Source organism: Mollisia scopiformis (assembly GCF_001500285.1).
Source record: "Mollisia scopiformis unplaced genomic scaffold LY89scaffold_8, whole genome shotgun sequence".
Classification (NCBI taxonomy): Eukaryota; Fungi; Ascomycota; class Leotiomycetes; order Helotiales; family Mollisiaceae; genus Mollisia; species Mollisia scopiformis.
This window is the reverse complement of record NW_017263588.1, coordinates 1,182,975-1,201,975: the sequence shown is the minus strand read 5'-3', so window position 1 is coordinate 1,201,975 and position 19,001 is coordinate 1,182,975. Positions and strand designations below refer to the sequence as shown.

At 46.8% G+C, this 19,001-nt stretch overlaps 7 protein-coding genes across 7 annotated transcripts; 3 read left to right on the top strand and 4 right to left on the bottom strand.

Annotated features, from left to right (window-relative positions):
* Window positions 1–233: 233 nt before the first annotated feature.
* On the top strand, window positions 234–1,440 carry LY89DRAFT_667425 (uncharacterized protein; the record flags this gene model as incomplete). Its single annotated transcript, XM_018212975.1, has 3 exons — window positions 234–508; window positions 591–650; window positions 792–1,440. The coding sequence occupies 3 exons, from the start codon at window positions 234–236 to the stop codon at window positions 1,438–1,440; spliced, it is 984 nt and encodes a 327-aa protein (XP_018073832.1).
* Window positions 1,441–4,157: 2,717 nt separating this feature from the next.
* On the top strand, window positions 4,158–5,031 carry LY89DRAFT_780409 (uncharacterized protein). Its single transcript, XM_018222377.1, has 3 exons — window positions 4,158–4,544; window positions 4,615–4,780; window positions 4,830–5,031. The coding sequence occupies exons 1-2, from the start codon at window positions 4,225–4,227 to the stop codon at window positions 4,718–4,720; spliced, it is 426 nt and encodes a 141-aa protein (XP_018073831.1). The 5' UTR covers window positions 4,158–4,224; the 3' UTR covers window positions 4,721–4,780; window positions 4,830–5,031.
* A 604-nt stretch (window positions 5,032–5,635) lies between these two features.
* On the top strand, window positions 5,636–6,967 carry LY89DRAFT_773934 (uncharacterized protein; the record flags this gene model as incomplete). The annotated part of the gene is made up of 6 exons (XM_018221952.1): window positions 5,636–5,785; window positions 5,848–6,199; window positions 6,254–6,371; window positions 6,421–6,497; window positions 6,552–6,576; window positions 6,628–6,967. 6 exons carry the CDS (start codon window positions 5,636–5,638, stop codon window positions 6,965–6,967), a joined length of 1,062 nt encoding a protein of 353 aa, XP_018073830.1.
* Window positions 6,968–7,328: 361 nt separating this feature from the next.
* LY89DRAFT_667422 (uncharacterized protein) lies at window positions 7,329–8,212 on the bottom strand (the record flags this gene model as incomplete). The annotated part of the gene is made up of 4 exons (XM_018212974.1): window positions 7,329–7,373; window positions 7,428–7,790; window positions 7,859–8,073; window positions 8,131–8,212. The coding sequence occupies 4 exons, from the start codon at window positions 8,210–8,212 to the stop codon at window positions 7,329–7,331; spliced, it is 705 nt and encodes a 234-aa protein (XP_018073829.1).
* Window positions 8,213–9,173: 961 nt separating this feature from the next.
* Window positions 9,174–10,842, bottom strand: LY89DRAFT_773926 (MFS general substrate transporter; the record flags this gene model as incomplete). Its single annotated transcript, XM_018221951.1, has 3 exons — window positions 9,174–9,895; window positions 9,926–10,485; window positions 10,518–10,842. The coding sequence occupies 3 exons, from the start codon at window positions 10,840–10,842 to the stop codon at window positions 9,182–9,184; spliced, it is 1,599 nt and encodes a 532-aa protein (XP_018073828.1). The 3' UTR covers window positions 9,174–9,181.
* Window positions 10,843–11,333: 491 nt separating this feature from the next.
* Window positions 11,334–13,060, bottom strand: LY89DRAFT_773920 (cytochrome P450; the record flags this gene model as incomplete). The annotated part of the gene is made up of 3 exons (XM_018221950.1): window positions 12,842–13,060; window positions 12,417–12,773; window positions 11,334–12,270 (listed from the first exon to the last, which is right to left on the bottom strand). The coding sequence occupies exons 1-3, from the start codon at window positions 13,018–13,020 to the stop codon at window positions 11,334–11,336; spliced, it is 1,473 nt and encodes a 490-aa protein (XP_018073827.1). The 5' UTR covers window positions 13,021–13,060.
* A 344-nt stretch (window positions 13,061–13,404) lies between these two features.
* LY89DRAFT_731868 (uncharacterized protein) lies at window positions 13,405–13,991 on the bottom strand (the record flags this gene model as incomplete). Its single annotated transcript, XM_018219626.1, has 2 exons — window positions 13,405–13,923; window positions 13,977–13,991. The coding sequence occupies 2 exons, from the start codon at window positions 13,989–13,991 to the stop codon at window positions 13,405–13,407; spliced, it is 534 nt and encodes a 177-aa protein (XP_018073826.1).
* Window positions 13,992–19,001: the final 5,010 nt, after the last annotated feature.

Genomic DNA, 19,001 nt, shown 5'->3' with positions numbered 1-19,001 from the left:
TCAACTCGAACATTTTCCTGTCATTTATCACATCAGCAGCAACCACCACCACCTCCACCATCACATCACATCACAAGACCAGCTCTCCTCCTGATCACCGATTCTCGGCATCGGTCTCACATTCATATATACACCTCTTGGCCATCCCAATTGAATTCTTCTTTCCTCCCTTATTTTACGTGGGAGGAGAGAATTAATCCTCTTATCAATTGGCTACCGACACCAAAGTTTGGATGGCACAATCACGCCCCCCTCCAGTCCGTACCCACGCGACAACCGCATCGCCGCCCCCATTATCACCGCGAACCTCAGAGAAGAAACACCACTCGCGGCGAAAATCAGGAAAGGACTACGTGGTGACCGAGAAGAAGCCATCGCGACCCGCGCCATTGAGTCGGAAGACGACTCCGCAGTTCATCACCAAGGTGCCTGCGTCGTCCAGTCGATACCGGGAACGAGACGATGAAGAGAGGGGAAGAGATAGCGGGGAGAGTTTCCCGCAGTTCTGGTATGTTTGCTTGCTTATTCGAGCGTTCCCAGGAACATGAACCCCCCAATGTGGGGTGCAGATGTGCTGACGAATGGCACAGCATGACCTGCGAAAAGCAATTCCTACCCGCGAATAATACATTCTTGTATTGTTCCGAAGCGTACGTTCCCCCGCAATGTCACCCGCGTTCCAGTACATCTCTTTGTGATCCCATGATCACCCCCCAAATGCAACCCCCATTTTCCCAACCGCAACCTTCCCAATCAAGTCCAAATGATGCTGACGATAATGATGACTGCAGCTGCCGTCTCCACGACCAACCACCAACTACTCTCCGTACATCCTCCTACTATCCCTCGCACTCTCATTCTCCACCTTTAACGCCCTATTCCCGCCAATTCTCCTCTTCGTACCACTCCACAACAACGCCCTCCCACGAAGACGGCCCCGACATCATCCCCCGCTTCTCACCCACCCAATCGCGACCCCGCTCCTACTTCTCCTCCGACCCCTATCCCACCCACCAACCCCCCGCGCCGCAATACTCCACCTCCCCCCAAACCTCAAATTCCAGCGCCCTAGCATCTCTCCGCGAACTAGCCACCGCTCTCCCTCCTACGCACCAAAGAACCGACCCCGAATCGCCTGCCAGCAGCATATCGCGCACCGGCAGCGGGGTCTGGAACTACATCCCTTTCGGGAACGGGAGCAAGACGGCGCCCGCGACGCCGGGGAATAGCTGGAGTAGCTATGGCGGGCGCAGTCGCGAGGATTTATACGGGTACGGGAAGAGTCAGGGCTATGGAGCTGGTGTTGCTGTGAGTGGAGCCGGGTATACGAGTTCGGGGGGCATGGGCATGGATAGACCGTTACCACCGAGGAGCGGGCCGGGCGGGTATGGACATCGGCCGAAGAGTATTGATTTGGTTACGCCGTTTGGGGGGCGTTGAGAGGGGGGTGGATGTTGAGGAAGAGGGTGGGAAAAGTCTTTTTGATGTTTTTTTTGGTTTCTGGTAATACTTCTTTACGAGGGAGATTTTTGGCTTGGAGCTTCTTATATATTCTCATCATCTCCTTAATTTTGGAGGATTTACTAGGGATAAGGACGGAGCATGGAACATTAGAAGGACACACACATTGGGTTTCGGCGCGCTGGAGCACAGAACATTGCTTGGTATTATTGGGTCGCTTGGTTACAGACGCGCTGGGAGCGTTAGATGGAGTTTTGAGGATACCTACCTCGCTCTACTGATAGTGTTTGATGTGGATGGAATTGAGATAATGAATGAAGAGGATGGAGAGAGAGGATTCAATGAAGATATTCACCATGGTTCCCTTCTTCTTGGGCAGTTCATCAATGAAATCGCCCCCCTTTTTCTCAAGCGAGAATTTTGCACAGCGCAGCAATTTTATAATTGAACCCAGATTGGAAAAGGAAATGCACATTTTCTCACAAGCAAGGACCCCAAAAACAGCCCCTATCTTTCCCGGCAGACGTTGCAATCAGATATAGATATCGCCATTTTCTTTGTCTCTTCTCAATCGCGCAATCCATCCATCCATCATCGTACCTACCTCCCCTCCTTCCTTCCTCTAATTGCGCTATTGATGAGGAAAGTTCCTACATCATGCAAGCATGTCGCTGTTCCTGAACTACTTACCTGTATTTACATCTACACACGGCTATGGCTCAATATTCTTAGTCATCTATAATTATCCATGTCTATATCCTGACGCTAGAGCTTTATATCTATAGTGTTTGTACTTATTGATTATATATTAGTTCCTTTCTTCCTTAGCACTCGACTAGGTATTTTATAAGCAAACCAACTTTGTTTTGTTTTTTGAACCGCCTCGATTCTTGACGGGGTTTTGAGATTTAGTTGCCGAAAATTGGGGTTACTGTAATCTTACATGTTTTGGGCACGCGGATGTATACCTAGGTATATATATATATACATGTTTATACATGGCCGAGCTTATAATTTCCTTGGCTAGATAGCTGGGGTTTTGCGTTACCTGAGTACATCCTAGACTGCTTAGCAGCCAAGTTGAAGGGGAGGGGAGGAAGCTTCTACAGTAGCTGTACCTGGGGTGGTATGGAAAGAATCTCCCTCTATTCACGCCATGAAATATCCCTTTTATTTTTCAAGAGCAGAGAAGAAGAAGAAGTTGTTGTACCGTTCTAAACTCCGCAGTTACCAACGGACTTTACTCATTCTATAATAGTAACATTTTCTCAGGGTGCTGCCCAAATGCAAATCAGAGTCACCTCGCAACAAATGATGACATCCACCAACTCCTCGCCCAGACTTTCATAGCACCACCGGCCCCGAATCTGCCTCTTCTGCTTGCTTTGTTTCGAGTCCGGGCTAATACGCTGCTGCTGAAGGGCTCTTCTGGAGCGTATTAATTGCTGGAATATCCGTGTTGGTTAGTTAGTAAGTTGGTTGTATTGTATAAGGTCGAGAGGCTAGACGTACCAATAGGCTGAGCATAGCTTTGATTTTATGCTCACTATGCGTGGAGAAACAAGCATGCTTTGTTTCTTTCGAGGGTGGGTTTGTTATAGTTTTCATAAATTGCGGTGTTGTGATTGGATCGATTCCAGCAGCTTTCTCTCTAGTTTTCTGCCAGTTAGCATCTTATCACATTAAAGCCCATGCTCCTGTTCCCTGGCGAAGAATCTTGGTAGTTTGTTTTTATGGATGACCTCCCGTCGCTATCATCAATCGTCGTCGTCGTAGGACCCTTCCCTCATACTTTGCCGTCTCCCAGCGGAGATTCTACTATTCCTGTGCCAGCTTTCCGTCCGTCGTCGCTGATGAGATGAAGTGTTGGAGATGGGTCTTGGTACCAGGCCAGCTAGTTAGGAGCCAGGGGATTTTCGTTAGAGTTGGATGGCGATGGGATTGTTGGGTGCTATGTCGATTGATGCGATGTTTAGTTTTAGGGTATGAGTTATTTGTTGTAGGGGGTTAATCGGTTACGTTGGTTGGAGCTGGGGGCGGGTAGGATCGTGGGGCTTGAAGTATTGTTGTTGCTGTTGATAATAGTGCGTCTGTTGCGAAATTTAGGTTTTGATTTTGTGGGATTTCTTTCTTTTCATTGCGTCCTCTGTGTTGTAAACGTATCTGATGGAGGTACAGGGATACAGTATCAGCCAATCCTAGGTAGGTAGTCTTTGCGCAGGAGGAAGGTTGTTGTCTGGGTCTTGAAAGAGAAGCAACCTCCGGGATAAACTTAGCGGGTAAGCGAGGCTTGGAAAGGGGGAGGAGGAGTTATGCTTGTGCAGGAGCTTAGTGGTGAGTTTAGGAGGATTTCTTTGCTGAATAATTGAGGGTTAGGGATTGGAGACTGCTTTCTTGCTGGAGAAGGAGATCTAGAGAGGAAGAGCAATGATTGAGGGCTTGTGAGATTATGATAGTCGGTGTGGAGTCACTTGATTTGGCACTTTCTTTTGGAGATGTAAAGTTGCTTAGAGAAAAGTGAGTGACTACTTAGTTGAAGATTCGATATTCGTTATGTTGATGGACCTCATCTGAAAGGTACCTAGGTACCTACCTAGGTAGTGACTTGAGCCAGGCTCACGTGGTGACCCACATTTCCGCGTCTTGACGTCGCGTTCAAACGCGTCTTCTGCCAAACTCAAAATTCCCAACCGAGTCTATCCCTCTGAATTTCTTTCTTCTCTCTCTCTCCTTTCACTCACCAACTCTTCTTGAACGTCCAAGATGCCCAAACGCAAGTCCGAACCCACAGCCGTCGAGGCCCCCCCTCCCTCAAAGAAGGCTCGCAAGTCCGAACCGCTCCCAATCGAAAAGCTCATGCTTCTCACCCCCGACTCAATGCAGAATTTCCCCCAAGAACAACTCATCTCCTTCATCACCAGTCTGCAGCACGCGTATCGCGAGCTCGAATCCGCACAATTGACCACTTCAGCTAAGATCCCCAAGGTACCAGCCGCCGTCGACGATCCTGCCAAGATTGCAAAAAAAGCGGGCAAGATTGCAGACATGATGGCCGATGGAATCAAGAAACAGATGAAGTGGCAGTCAGTTCCTCCCACCCTCCCCATTCTTGTCTCTATTGAAAGCCCATCTGACTTCCATTTGCCAAATTAGGCCCTCGTGCAAAACATCCGGAAAGAGATGGATATACGAATGCATGGTTCCGAGCGAAGCCGTCTTCTTGTCTCTCTTCAGATTGGAGGAAGAGAAGAAGGCGTAGAAGCAGAAGAAGATTCCTGTCGTGGATTTCGAACGCATCACTGGCGGCTTGGAGACTTCGGTATGTATGCCTGTGTTCGTGGTGGGAAAGGTGCTAATAGGAACGGAAGATTCGTTACGGATATTTGAGGGTTGTTAGTGAGCATGTCACGTTGAAGTGGGATAAGGATGCTCTGAGCTTTAGTGTTTCGGGTCTTTATGGTCTCTGAATGTGTTGCGGACTGTTTGTTGCATTTGCATGTGGTGGACATTTGCGTTTGAGCTGGAAATCGGGTGCTTGTTATTATTGCTCTTGTGTTTTATGATATCCCTGGTCGAGTTAGACATTGCGTGGCAAGCCGTTGACTGGATTTAGCATTGCTCAAATGAAGACATCACCTCAGAAGTATCTACTCTTCAACTTCTTGCTTTTCTCTCTGCCCTCCACCAGACCCCTCACAATGTTTTTCTTTCCTAGCATGTCCATCCGATCCAATTCTTCCTCAGCTCCGAGCTTCCTAATCATAATCTTTCCGACAGCCACACTTCCCCAGTGAAGTACAAAGCATATTCAAAGAATTGACTGTATCGTCACAGAAACGTTCATCTCCAGCCCCCCAATCGAACCATCCCAACACTGCTGCACGAACTACCGATCCACAATCCCACGACTCCACTTGGAACCAGTCCCACGGATCACCCTACCATCTGAGCCTCCAAAAACTGGGGAAACATCGGAACATAACACGATACTCGAAACACTATCCCTGCTGGGTCGTAACAAAACAATATTACATCTTCTCCACTTGAGACGAACTGACTCGTTTCCTCGTTTCCTTTCATGTTTCCTTTTCTTTTCGTCTCCATTGTTTTGACTTTATTCTCTCGTCTTGTTTTCTTTCTGTTCTTTTCTTTTGTCTATGTATTAATGGCAGCCATGACATACATCTCCCCAGCGGAAGAAGTCGCAGCGGGCCTGTGGACACTGTTCGCTGGCACGACCGTCTTTCTTGGCTTGAGGATATACTGTAAATTCGTGCGCCGAGCCGGTCTTTGGTATGACGACCAGACCCTTATTCTATCATGGGTTCGTCTCTCTTTCTCTCTTCTCCCCCAATTCCCCCATTAAAAAGCTGATATATAGAATAGCTGGTCCTAATGTCAACCGATATCCTCATCTCGATCGAATTCGCAACCGGCTACGTGACGGGGCACTGGGATGATCGCATGCATATCTTGATCAACACTTCTTCGTGCGGGACGCTCGTCGGACAAGCGCTCTCCAAGATTGCCCTGGGCATCACGCTCCTGAGGATGGCGGATAGGAAACAGGCTGCGATTCTCTGGTTTTGTGTGGGGAGTATGAATGTGTATATGTTGGTCAAGGTGTTTTTTCAGTGGGCGAAGTATTGCGGGAAAGATGATTATCAGAATTGGTATCGGTTGCAGGGACCGTGTGTTGGGTATGTGTTTGAGGAAAGGTTGAAGGTTGGTGGGAATAGTAAGTTAACTCTGTGAATGGGTGTGGGAGGGAAGTGCTGATGACTGGGGATAGTTTATAATATTGTGATGGATTTTGTGTTTGCGATGTTTCCGTGGTGGATTACGTGGAAGTTGGACATGAGGAGGATAGAGAAGATTGCGTTGTGTGGGGCGATGAGTTTGGGGATGCTGTGAGTGTTTTCCGGATCCAGTTCTTACATATACTAACCTAAAGGGCAGAGTCGCTGTCAGCTCAGCTGTCAGAACAGCATGGGTAAGTCGTCCGATTATGCATGTTCATGATGAGCATTACATCTGTAAGTCTTCCTTTCTCTCTTCTTTCATTTGCACCTACTAACCACTCACCCAAGGGCGCAACGGAATGTCTAATATCTGGTCAGCCACCTCTCATCTGCTCCCTTGTTTAGTCTCTAACCTCGTCAACAGGTTCTCAGCCGAAGTAGCCTTCACAATAATCGTCCAATGCATCCCCATCCTACGACCCTTCCTCCGCGAGATCCGCACAACCATAACCTCGAAACACCTCAGCGAAGATGCAAAGGCATCCACGTGGACACAGAGCTCAGATCCAGAAGTCATTGCTCTCAGCGACATACCGGAGACGCGCAAAGAGTCTGTTTCGTCGATAGTGATTACGGAGCCGGTTGTCCCAGAGGATTGGCGGATTTCGGGGAGTGATGTGCTGAGTCCACATTCGGTTAGTTGGGTCGAGTTTGATGATGAGCATGAGGAGAAGGGGTTGAGGCCTCCGCCGAGGAGGAGTTGAAATTGGGAGGATCATGTAAGATATGTATCAGTTATGTTGATCGAGTTGCGGGACACCCAATTGATTGCTCGGCTCTTCATCCACACTTGAACTTTGACGGATTGGACAAGACTGGAGCTTTTACGGGCCGCAGCGTTGTCGATGGCTAGCACTTACAATAGGGACATTAAACAACTGCTTTGAGAGTAGAAGGAAAATTCTGATTGTTCCAACGTGGAAGAGCTTGAAATCTTTGGAGCAGTTGACTTGTCATAATATTGAAGTGGTGGTTTGTACATTCGGACGTCACTTGTGCATTATCTACTGTTACCAATGATAATTACCGTCTAAATTTTCTTCTGAGTTGCTACTCGCCCCGAACTTAGCCTTGCCAGACTGGAGGTCCTGGAGGAGTATATGTACCCGCCTATGATTATTTCATTAGCTTTACTCATCATCATGCCACAAGAACAAAACCCACCGCCGAATAAATATTAATCTTGATCCCCGGATCCGACGCTTTATACACACCAGGGAACGAGACCAACGGACTCGGAGTCCCACTCCCGCCTCCCGTAACCTTGACTTGCGCGCAAGAGATATAGAATTGCGCGCCACCAGTGCTACTTGCTTGATGCAAAGCGATATGTTCGATTCGTAGCAGGTAGTCACCAGATTGGAGATTCTTCGGTATCGTGGCGCTGAAGGATCCTTTGTTCAAGCTTGCCCAGCTTAGTTGTCCGCCAGAGCTGATCGCTTTCTCGGCGTAAATCTTGAACCATACTTCGCCTTTGCCGTCCCATGTTGTGACGTCTTGTCCGTCGGGGACTTTGGCCATGTAGAACTGGATGTGTCAGCATTGGAAAAAGACAAAAGAAGTTGAAAGGGTCAGCGAAAACTTGAAATGCTTACTTGGATAGGACCAGGGTGGAAGATATTAGGACTCGATTTGAAAGTGACGCTTCCACCCGCAGCAACAGCCATGGTAGACTTTGCGCCCTGTGTACCTGCTTGGTAGCAGCGTAATTGATCGGAGTTGACATCGGCGAGGCCAGCGTTGGATTGGTAGTTGGTCGTTTGACGAACGTATTGCCAATCGCTAGTTGAGTCTATGGCCGGAAAGGTATCTAGGGTCGTTAGCTTTTAGGTAGCACTGACTTAATGCAGAATGGGAAAATACATACAGTGACGCTTCTTGAGAGGAGCTGGGGAGCCGCTGACGGCCGAAACCGCCAGCAAAACAGCAAGAGATTGAGGGAGCTTCATGACCACAAAGCGCTCTTCTGGAATCCTTTGGGCTTAGAAGCTTCACGTCGATACACAACGACAGATCTCGAAAACCGAACTCCTAGTATTCTCACGGACGGATCACTAACTATATAATATCGCCTTGGGCACCATTAATCGAGGGATTGTAATATCGCAGCGTCCCGTCATCTTGGTTGATCACGCGCCATTGTTTCCTGGAGAATAGATTGAACTTCATGTATCGGCTGAACAAAGGTCGGGAGATTGGTTGGCAAATGAGGTTATATTCTTCCACGCTTAAATAAGGTTTCCTACCCGGCTCGGCACTTGCTTGCTGTTACCTTTTCTCGTATCCTCGACATACTCGGTCGAAGAGGGAAATATGAAGTTTGGATGTTTGTGTTACATTGTTGTACTGAACCATGTGTATGCTGCCTGAGTCTGGCACAATCGGAGTTAAGGTTCTGGTAGCGTTCGCTTAATTTCAGGGGGTTCAGGGGCTTCTGTGGATTGGCGAGTTTTTGTACAATCGCTCAATTCCGTTATTTTTGCACTTTTTTCCAAGCATGGTTGCTAGCCTGACCCAACACTGCATGGGGTCTATTTTCTGTTGCGAGAATGATCACGTAGTCTTTTACGTTCATGTCGTGGTCTTGGTAAAAAAGAAGATGAGAAAGAAGGTCACAAGAAATCTGACATGTACTGGTGGAGAGGAGAGATGGGAAGCAGAAGTAAAGGGTTGATGAAGACGTGTAGAAAGCTTCTTTCAATATATTTCAAAAGTCTAAGCGTCTCAGGCGATCTAGGATGCATTATATATCCTGAGAGTAGCTATTCTCTTGCCTCGTCACCAATGTCAGTTGGTTTTGACTATGGATCGCAACAAAATATACAGACATTATATTGACAAGAAAGAAACCACCGAACAGCAGAATACAGAGAGGAAGACGGTCCGACAGGTTGTGCCTTTGCGATCAACCTCTATTTCTATTTTCCCCCGCCCCTAACTTCAGGTTTGTCAGCTAGCTTCTCCTCGTCTTTTCCGCTTATTTCTCCTTCTATTCCATATTCAGTATCTAATTCTGTTCGGAGGGCTATGTGCTTCTCTACGAATACTGTGATAAGGCCTGTAAATCCAAAAGCCACTGCTCCAATCCAGACAGGTCTCAACGCCCTCCGGTAAACAGAGATCACTTCTTGCTGTACGATCGGATCCAGAGAACGGATGTAATCACTACTGACAAGTTGATATGCCCGTCCACTGCCGAGTTGTTGACGAACTGTGGCGTCGCTGACATTCTTCAAGTATCGGTCAAATTGGCTGTTGAAAATGATACCAGGAATGGTGATACCCCAAACAAATCCAAAGCTCCGTAGAAAGGAGTACATTCCTGTTGCTACGGCTACATCCGAGTCGGGTAAAGAAGCCATAATCGCAGGTAGGACTGTAGGTAAAAGTAGGGCGCGCCCAATAGCGTCAATCATCTGGAAAACGACCCATACAGCCTTTGGAGTACTGCTCGACAGAGAGATGTTTAGTCCAGGGCCAAGAATACTGAGGCAAAATCCGAGTAGATGGAGTGGTCGATAGTGACCAAATTTTGACAGTATCCAACCTGCCACGGCTGCTGTCACGATGAGGAATGCTTCATAGGGAATAAAGTCGATGCCTGCACGAAGAGAAAAGGCTCCTTTGAGAGCCTGAAAATAAAAAGGCCAGAAGAAGCATACCCATTGTAGAAGTACCGAAGATATAAAATCGATGTAGAAGCCTGCGGCGGAAGTTCGCGTAGCAAAGATTCGCGGCGGTATAGAGACCTCTTTGCAAAATGCCGGCGGTCTCCACTCGTATATGTGGAATCCGATCCAACCTAGTACCCCAACCACTATTGGCAATATAACTTTCCAAGAAGACCAAGCATAGACTAACCCTCCGAACACAAGGCCAATCAAAAGAGAGCATAAAGACGCCACAAAGATTATGTTTCCCACCCAGTCAACTCTCGAGAGTGCTCGCATCCAAGTAGGCTCTCTTTCGTGGCGAAGGCGAAGGAATATTGACATGACGGCAAGAGTGATCCCAGAAATTGGAATATTCAGATAGAAGATCCACCTCCAATTTGCAAGTGAAAGAGCTCCACCTACTACCGGACCCAGGATTGCAGCAACAGCGCTCGACGAAAGAACCATGTCAAGGTATTTCCCCCTCTCCCTCAAAGGGACAAGATCACATATAATCAGCTCGACGAGCATCATGATGCCCCCAGATCCTAACCCTTGAACGGTGCGACCTGCGATGACCATGGCGGAGCTGTTGCGCCACCTGCTATTCCACTTCCGAGCGCGAAAACAGAAATGGAAATGAGCATCGGCATACGACGTCCAAAAATGTTGCAGAGCTGAGCGCAAAGTGGCTGAATCACTGTTTGAGCGACAAGGAACGAATTTGCGATCCAAACATAGTTGTTCGTCGCCGAGAGCTCGTTGGCAATTTTCGGGAGAGCGGTTGCGATGATGGAACCATCGAGAGCGGCGACAAAACAGATGAAAGACAAGGAGAAGAGGATTAAGTAGAATCGCCAAGTCTTGGAAGAGTTGGGGACGAGTGTTGGAGAACTCAGCGTTGGAGCAATTGGTGAGGCCTTCATGATGTCGTTCAGACTTGATCTCATTGTTAGTGTTTGGTGAACGAAAATTTATGGAGGCAAAGAGAAGATAATTGAACCCTTCCTGGAGCCCAAATCCAACATACGTTGGAACTCATCGGCTCGCGACAAACGACTGGAAGGCGGCCCAAGCGAATGTCATGGAAACGTTGGGCTTATTGCCTAGGGGAACATCCGGCAATACATCTCATATTGAGTGAACCGTTCTCCTGGGACGTTTGCATGGTCTGGCATATGCAGTCGAGCCCTGTAGTTTCCTGCAGAGCAACACTCAAAGTTCTCCAATCGCACTGGCCGAAGTCTGCTCGAACTGCAAAGCTTTCGGGAATATGGACAATGTTGGTTGTGTCATGCATGATAGCAATATCACCAATAAACAAAGCAATTAAAGGTTGCAAATCTCAATGGCCGTGCGCAAGATACACACTTCTCATCCTTGAACAAATTGCTGCCAATCACAAAAACAAAGTTCTCTACATATCTTCAGCAGACAGTGGCATTGCTTTGTCAGAGCTTGATACCAGGATTCTCCGTTGCGCATTAATATCCTCGCCAGCTCTGGGACTAATCTTGACCTCGATATCATTGTCTGGAACTGGTGTCGTCTCCCAAAGTGCAGCTTTGTCGGACGTGAGATGGACCCATTGTCCACCAGTAGGCGTGATATCAAATCGTAAAATCAACATCGCTGCGAAAGCCAAGATCTCAGTACTTGCAAAGTGACGCCCAGGACATAAAGTTGTTCCGCCACCAAAAGCGCGGAATGCGACTGGATTGTGGCGCTTGTTCTTAGGCAGGAAGCGGCGGTGATCGATCATACTGGCATCTGAACCCCAGGCGGAAGTGCTCGTGTGCTGAACTGGACCTGGGATTATGACTGTATTGCCCTTCTTCAGGAGATATTTGTTGTCAAGCATATGATCCTCCATTACCATCCTAGTAGAAATTCCAATAGAGTGGATACGAAATACTTCTTGCAGTGTAGACAACAAGATAGGGCAAGCTCCTTTCACTTCCGACATGTCGATGGTGTGTACCTTGGTCGTTTCTCCATCCTTGAGAGTGGTAGTGACGCTAGAGATGACCTTAGAAAGCTCTTGCCGGCAATCTTCCAACACATTGGGGTCAGAATATAAATGGTAGACCATCCAAAATGCCGAGGGCGCAGTGTTCGTCAAAAGCCCTATGGTATTGCCAACTTCAAATCTGGCGATATCCTTGAGAGGTATTTTATGCTCAGTACTATGTGCAAAACGAGACTTGACAAGGCCTGAGCCTAAGTTGTGACCTTCATCCTCGAAGTACTGTGTGAATGCTTCAGTCATTAACTCACGAGCACGAATGCATTCCTTAGCGAGTATTGAAGGATATAGCCCCACGATGAGAATTATGATCCCCTCCTGGAATTTCCTAAGGAACGTAATTAGTTGACTGTAGACGTGACTGATAGTCTTGGTGCTAACCAGAAGCCGTCCACAACCGCACCATCTTTGAAAGGATTTCTGGGTCCGTAAACCGCATCTGTAGTGGCGAGTGCGATCTCGTGTTTGATGAACTCAAAGAGTTGTACAACTTGTTGTCCTTTGATTTGATCAATCGACGCTGAGACCTTTTGTGCCATAACTCGATTCATGGCATCAAGCTCAGACCCCGGAGCGAGTGGCGCCCGAATCGTCTTGTAGAAAGTCATTATATAACCCCAATCGCCCTCATCGCCGTTCGTATTTGTGTTGAGGATTTCGTTCGCAGTCTCGCTTGATCCGCACACTCCCATTGATAATTTGGCTTCAAGAGGAAGGAAGGCTAAGACTTTGAATTGACGCTGAACGGAAGCAATCAAAGAGACGGAGTTGACCACGTAAAGTCTTGTCCCTGGAAGGCGAAGAGTGTAGATTGGTAAATCGTACTTGTTTCTATGGCACACATCAGGATTTAGAACTTGTTTCTTAATACAAAACATATGTATGCAATAGAAACTTGCCTGATCTCTATATAATACTTGCTCTTCTTCCTCATCAATCCAAGCATAGCTCCAACAAATGGGAATGTTGTTGATACAGGCGGTGGCTCTCTGTCATCATGGGTATAGTAGAGAAGCAAGTGGAGTAGACCGTAGATGAGGATGATTCCTGTAGCAATCAGTGCAAGCGTGCTGAGCATTTTGGCGATTGGATGTGAAGAAGAAATATTCGAGATGACGACAACGAGATTACAGAAGGAGAATTGGTTGAATGTGGGAGCAAGATCATACTCGCGAGTATCAACGACCCTGAGCCAGTTACAGCGGGTTGTATCAGCCGAACGGAAGCTTTGTAAAGGCAGGGTTGTCGATAGGCTTCAAATTGTGCCGGTTGGTGTTGGTTGGAATAGTGTTGTAACGAAGGACCAATATTTCGCCGAAATGTCGAACAAGAATCCAAGCGCTATTAAAAATAATTCGGGAGTTTGCCCACGTTGGATAATTTATTATATTTATTGAATTGTTTTTTGCTCGTATTCCTTCCCATTATTCTATGTACATCTACAATTCCATCGAGAATAAGCTCAGGCACCAAAGCTGCTATCGGAACCGTCATCGTACACGTCGTTGTCCGGTTCGGCATCTGAGTCACTGAGCTCTTTGTACTCAGCAACCTTGGCGCTTGCACCCTTGCGATCAGCTTCAATCTCCGTCTTTGGAACAGGCTTTGCAAATCCCATATCTAGTCGAACCTGGATCAGGTACGAGAAGATTTCATCATCGTCCTCGCGCTGGTCAGCGACACGATATGCTCGGTACTTGACTTCGCTTTCAACACGCTGCAATCTGTACTCCTCCACACGAGCGACAACGTGCTCGAACAACGCCTTCTTGGTGGAGTGGTCGAGGGCCTTGTCCAGAAGCTTCTCTTGAAGATTGTCCAGAAGCACCTTTCTTTCGTGTTTGATGATAGAAATGCGCAACATGTGATCTACAAATTCCGTGCATTTTGTCTCACGGACATAATCCAGCAGGGTGTTGATAGATGTCTCCTTAGACCAGTCCTTGTGAGCGGGGAGGCTTTTGACCGCGTCGTCAAACGCCTGAATTGAAGGTCAGCTTCTATTGTTACCAAAGGGTTCAAGTAAACTCTTACCTCTTGATTCACCATCTTTGCGAGAGGCAGTACTCGAATTCAAGGCTCGGTGATATTTTGCAGATATTGATCAAGCGTCAAGGCCGAGGGGCTTGTAGAAGAGCTCGAGCCTTGGAACAGGTCGAAGTGGGGAAGAGATCGAAGTATGGAAGAGGTCGAAGTATGGAAGAGGTTGAAGTGTGGAAGGGGTCGAAGCAGGGTAGAGATCGAAGTGTGGAAGAGCTCGAAACACAAGAGAGTTTGGAGAAGGTGAGGTTGGAGGCGAGATCAAGAAAATCAGCTTCCGGTAAACTGGTTGTGGAAGTAATATGGAGCTAGCGTTTGAGTACGCTAGCTTTTATGGTCATAAAGTTGGGGCATTAGCGGTTCAACGGTGATCGGAGCTGGCTTTAGGCTATGCTGTTATGACAATAATATACAATGATTGTCACCTGTTGAGATATACACATAACTCTGATCATATATTAGCTTGGCAGAAATAGGTAGGCATGCTGCTTCAATACGAACAGCGCTTACGAACGGAATTTGTGTCCATACGGATTTAAAGTCCGTCAGCAGCTAGGTACATTGAGAAGGCAGTATTTCTCTCCTCGTGAAGTTGAAGCAAAGTGATGGAGTGGCAAGAGAGTTACGCATAATCAAGGGCCACATTGCCAATTACAGGACATGGTCCTGTCTATGGTAGCTCAAATACCAATTCTACTTTTTGCACTAAGTTTATTGATGTTGCAGAAAATTGGTCTTTCCAAGGTTTGGCAATCTATTTCGCCCTGTATAGCACGTGGCGACCCTTCGGCCTAAGCGCAGCCACACCGTTGCTAGACAATCAAAATAAGGCCGGACCTGGAAGATGACATAGAGTTAGTTGCTTGTAGTCAGTAGTACTAAGAAGAGAGGAGGTGGTTGAGAACATAGCCTTGGTAGAAATCTCGTCTGAACATGAGAGGTAAATTATTCCATGCCTTGAAGTTGATCTCTTGACTTAGTTTATGTGGCATGAAGATGATGACCGTTCTTCATGCTTGATTCTGTCAATTGCGTCATCCCAACCAATCCGCAAGAACTCTCAAATGTCTGGCAGCTGATCTAAGCAAATGGGTTCATGGGACCCCTTCATAACTCAGCGCAGATCTCTCTTCGTTCTTGGCATGACTTGAATCAACAGCGCTTCTTTTTTGGGTATATATCTCTACTATTCTGATATTCTGGGGCACATCACGACAACATAAGTCTGACCTAATCACTCGCGTACACTTTTGTTGAACCTCCTCCCTTTCAAGCGAAACAAGCAGTTCCAGTGCGAAGTGCTATTCACATTCTGAATATTCAAGTTCATTGTGTTTCCCGAGAATGAGATGTTTTGGAACAATATTGCGCCCTTTGGTCACAAGTATCACTTCGACCTCTGATTGGCAGAACATGTTTGAGGCTAAGTAAAAACGTCGAGTCTAAGCCGCCTAATGCTGAATCCCATGTAGAGAATTGCCCTTTAGGGATAGTGATTTCATCTCTTGTGTACGTCAGCGATTGCAAAAGAAAGTTCATGGCTTTTTCTCACTTTTTCATATCTTCAAGCTCTCTGACAGTGCAGCTCATTGTTCATGAATCTGAAAACCACCACAATTATTTGAAAAAAATTTAATAAAATTTGACAAAGTTCAATAATCGTGAAATCGTGAGATTCTGCTTATTTAATTCGTATTTCAGTCTTAGGCAAGCAAAGCTCTCTTCTCTACTTTTTAACCTGTGATACTGCCTGTGACTAAATACCTCGCTTTTGTGCGCTAGTCGACTTCCACTGCTCTTCCTGAACTTCAACACAATTGCGACCTCTCAACTTTCACAACTCATCGACCTCAACTTTCGCCACATCGTCTCCACATTTTCACGGCATCGGATCTTCTCTCTCTTGTTGTTACTTCTCTACTCCATCTATTTGGCTAAGCGCTTCGATCTTCATTCTTTCGACCTTCTTTAAGTCACCAAGCGCGCCGAAGTCGAACACCTGAACGCGCATGTCACGTCATCATTACCAGCATCATTACGCGCTTCCTGCACTAGAGAAGTAGACCGCTCCCTCCCGTGAATGCAGATGACCTTTCATTTAGGGCTGTGGCTCATTGTCCTTGCACATTGCAGCCAACTAAGTCTGCCAGTCCTGGAGAGGCGGTAGGAATGAACCCATCAGGTATGCTTGTTAAACAGATCCTCTTGTGCCACACTCCATCAATGAGAAAAAGATGTGCTGACAACCATCACCAGACCGGAGGCTCTACTTATCGAGACAATGGACCGGGTCCAGTGGGAGCACTGGACCCCTGGGGCCCCTCGGGACCCCAAGGTCTATCCGCTTTTCCCAAGCCGGGGTTAGGTAAGCCTCCACAGTATGCATCCACTCACCATTGAACATCAAAACTGACTCATGTATTTCGGGATCTAGGTCGAACCTATTGAACATTGCGCCCCTCTGGGATGATCAATGATCTAGGCGGAATAAGCGTCCTTACATTCATTTGTCAAGGCGCTGCATAGTCGCTGGCTCCAGTCTTAATGTCTCACCATGTCGGCCATGTCTCCCTTCGGGTGAGATTACGACGAGACAGTGCCGCACCTCTTTTTGGAACCCAAATTTGAGAATTGTCTCATGATTATACCATATGACTTAGTGTCACATCTCCCCCTTTCGTGGTTGAGAACATCCTTCGGGATCTACCATATTCTTTTTCAAACAACCTATCGAGAACTTAGAATTCTCGAGACAGCTTACGTTGTCGCATGCTTTCCTACTACCATTGCGAGGGATAGCAGAGTATATCACATCGGGTACGTGCTTTCTGGAACAAATATCTCATCAAGCGTCTCTCTACAATGAGATCAATCACACTGACATAGTATTATTCTAGACTGGAGGAGGCGAATGAAGGTGAGATCGAAATTCTTCAACTTCAGAATACCCAGGCCAGGTAAGCCTATCCGGCTTCCCTATCGACGCTTGCGAGCTTCCTTTTCCTCCTGTTAGACGATACAACACTAATGTGCTACAGCAAAGGTACTAGACGAGCAGCGCGCGAGACTTGGACGATTGGCTTAGAAGAGAAGAAGATTATGGACATATACTAGCCAAAGACCTCAAAACAGATGGATATTTGTTGGGAATGACGGAGGTTTCAGCAAGTCAACGGGACGGCGGTGCCATATGGAAGCACACGAAACAAGAACAAACCTCTTTGAAATGGAAGAATGTATTGTTGGCAAGAGGCAGAAGTTACGATGGTGAATGAAGCTATACACGTACAGACATGTTCTGAAGTTTGAAGCCTGCGAGAAAGAAGCTTCATGAAATGAAGTCCAAATATACACCCACCAAGATACGTCCTTTGCGGTTAGAACAAAATACCAGCACAAGTGTCCTCTCGTATCTGACTTATCAACCACAAATTCCCGTCTACGCAAGCTGGGCATTGCATTGGTATGCTCCTCACCTTTTCACTTTTCTGTCACCTTGTCTACTTCACGTAGATTGATGGTGGTCTTGCTTGTATCACAGTTGGTGCAGTGAAGATGGAGTAGTTTGGATGTTGATTTGTCTAAACGCTGGACTTGGTTTATGGGGAATTACTCTGTGGTCGAGAATTGGAGAGTGTTCGGTGTTTAGAGGTTGGTGGAAATGGTGGCTGAAATGGAACACGGTTTGGTCTGGGAGGATGGAAATTCGACGGTGGTGAGTGATGGAGATCGGGCATGGTTGCTGATGCTAGCACGGCCATGCTTGGGAAGGGGGAGTAAGAGGGCTAACATTCTTGAGCTATGCCTAAGAGCGAAGCTCGGTTCTTGTTTGGCTACTCTTTGTGAAAATTACACTCATTTTGAATTCATCATTTGGTTGTTGAAAAGTCGACGTATCCGTGCGTGACTACTCCAATTTGAGGTTGAAAGCTCTCGTAAACAGTCTCTCATCTTTGATCCTCATGTAACCTAATACAATGACATTCTAAAAATTATCTTGCCCCTTTCCTTGTACAAAATGCACAAATCTTGTCTCTTTTGATGTCCTAGAAGTGACCTCTGCTCACTTGAAAGGAGTTAATTTGAGGACTTTTTCGTCTTGATCAATATTGGAAATCCTTTATTCAGGCTATATCTTATTACATTGATGGCAACGGAACCTGACGCACCCGGATGATCGAGGACCTAATCTGGCACCTTGCAGTGAGGATTCGTCAGGCATGTTGGCGTCAACAGGCTCTTGCTTTGTTGTCACTGGTTGCCGTTCGACTACCAGACCCTGCTCCATCGTCAATTGCTCGGATCTGGTCTGCTGTGCCTCATTCGTTCAGCGGAGTTCTTAGCTCTGAAGGATTGTAACAAACTAACTCGTAACCCTCGTATAGTGAGAACAATATAATGCTGGTGATTTTGAGAGTAAACGTAACCTAGCTAGGTCAATTGTGACATTTGAAGGATCCTGGCATGCGGCACAGCTATCTTCTGACACCCTATGGCAACCGCTACTCTTCATTTGGGAAAACCAAGAGAACTATTCTGGACCAACATTTTCTGCAACATGCGGCGTGATCAATTGCATATATCATTACAAATGGTATTTCCACTAAGTGCATCACTGTTAAATGTCGATCCCTGCATGCAGTCCTTTTGGGTGGAGCTTACCACTTTGAAATTTATTTCGTGTGGTCTAGATCATGCATCTTGGTTATCAAAATCTGTTACGTCCAAGTCGTTTCCGTTTTGTCGAATCAAAAATGTGCCGGAGGCATTTCCAACTTGCAGATCGAGAGGCAAGCCGCTGTCAATGCAACGATGGAGGGCCGACCCACTGCTACCATACCGAGGTGGATAGTATATGCCGATTATATGCACTTTTATTTATAATAGAGGTACCCAATAGCTCCTGTCACGTACGGAAGACAGGAAGGAAGGCAGGAGGACGCACACGGTGCGAACGTGTGGTCAGCGACTATATTGGTTGTGTTTTCTACAGCAGCTCTAATTCTATCTAAGCTGCTG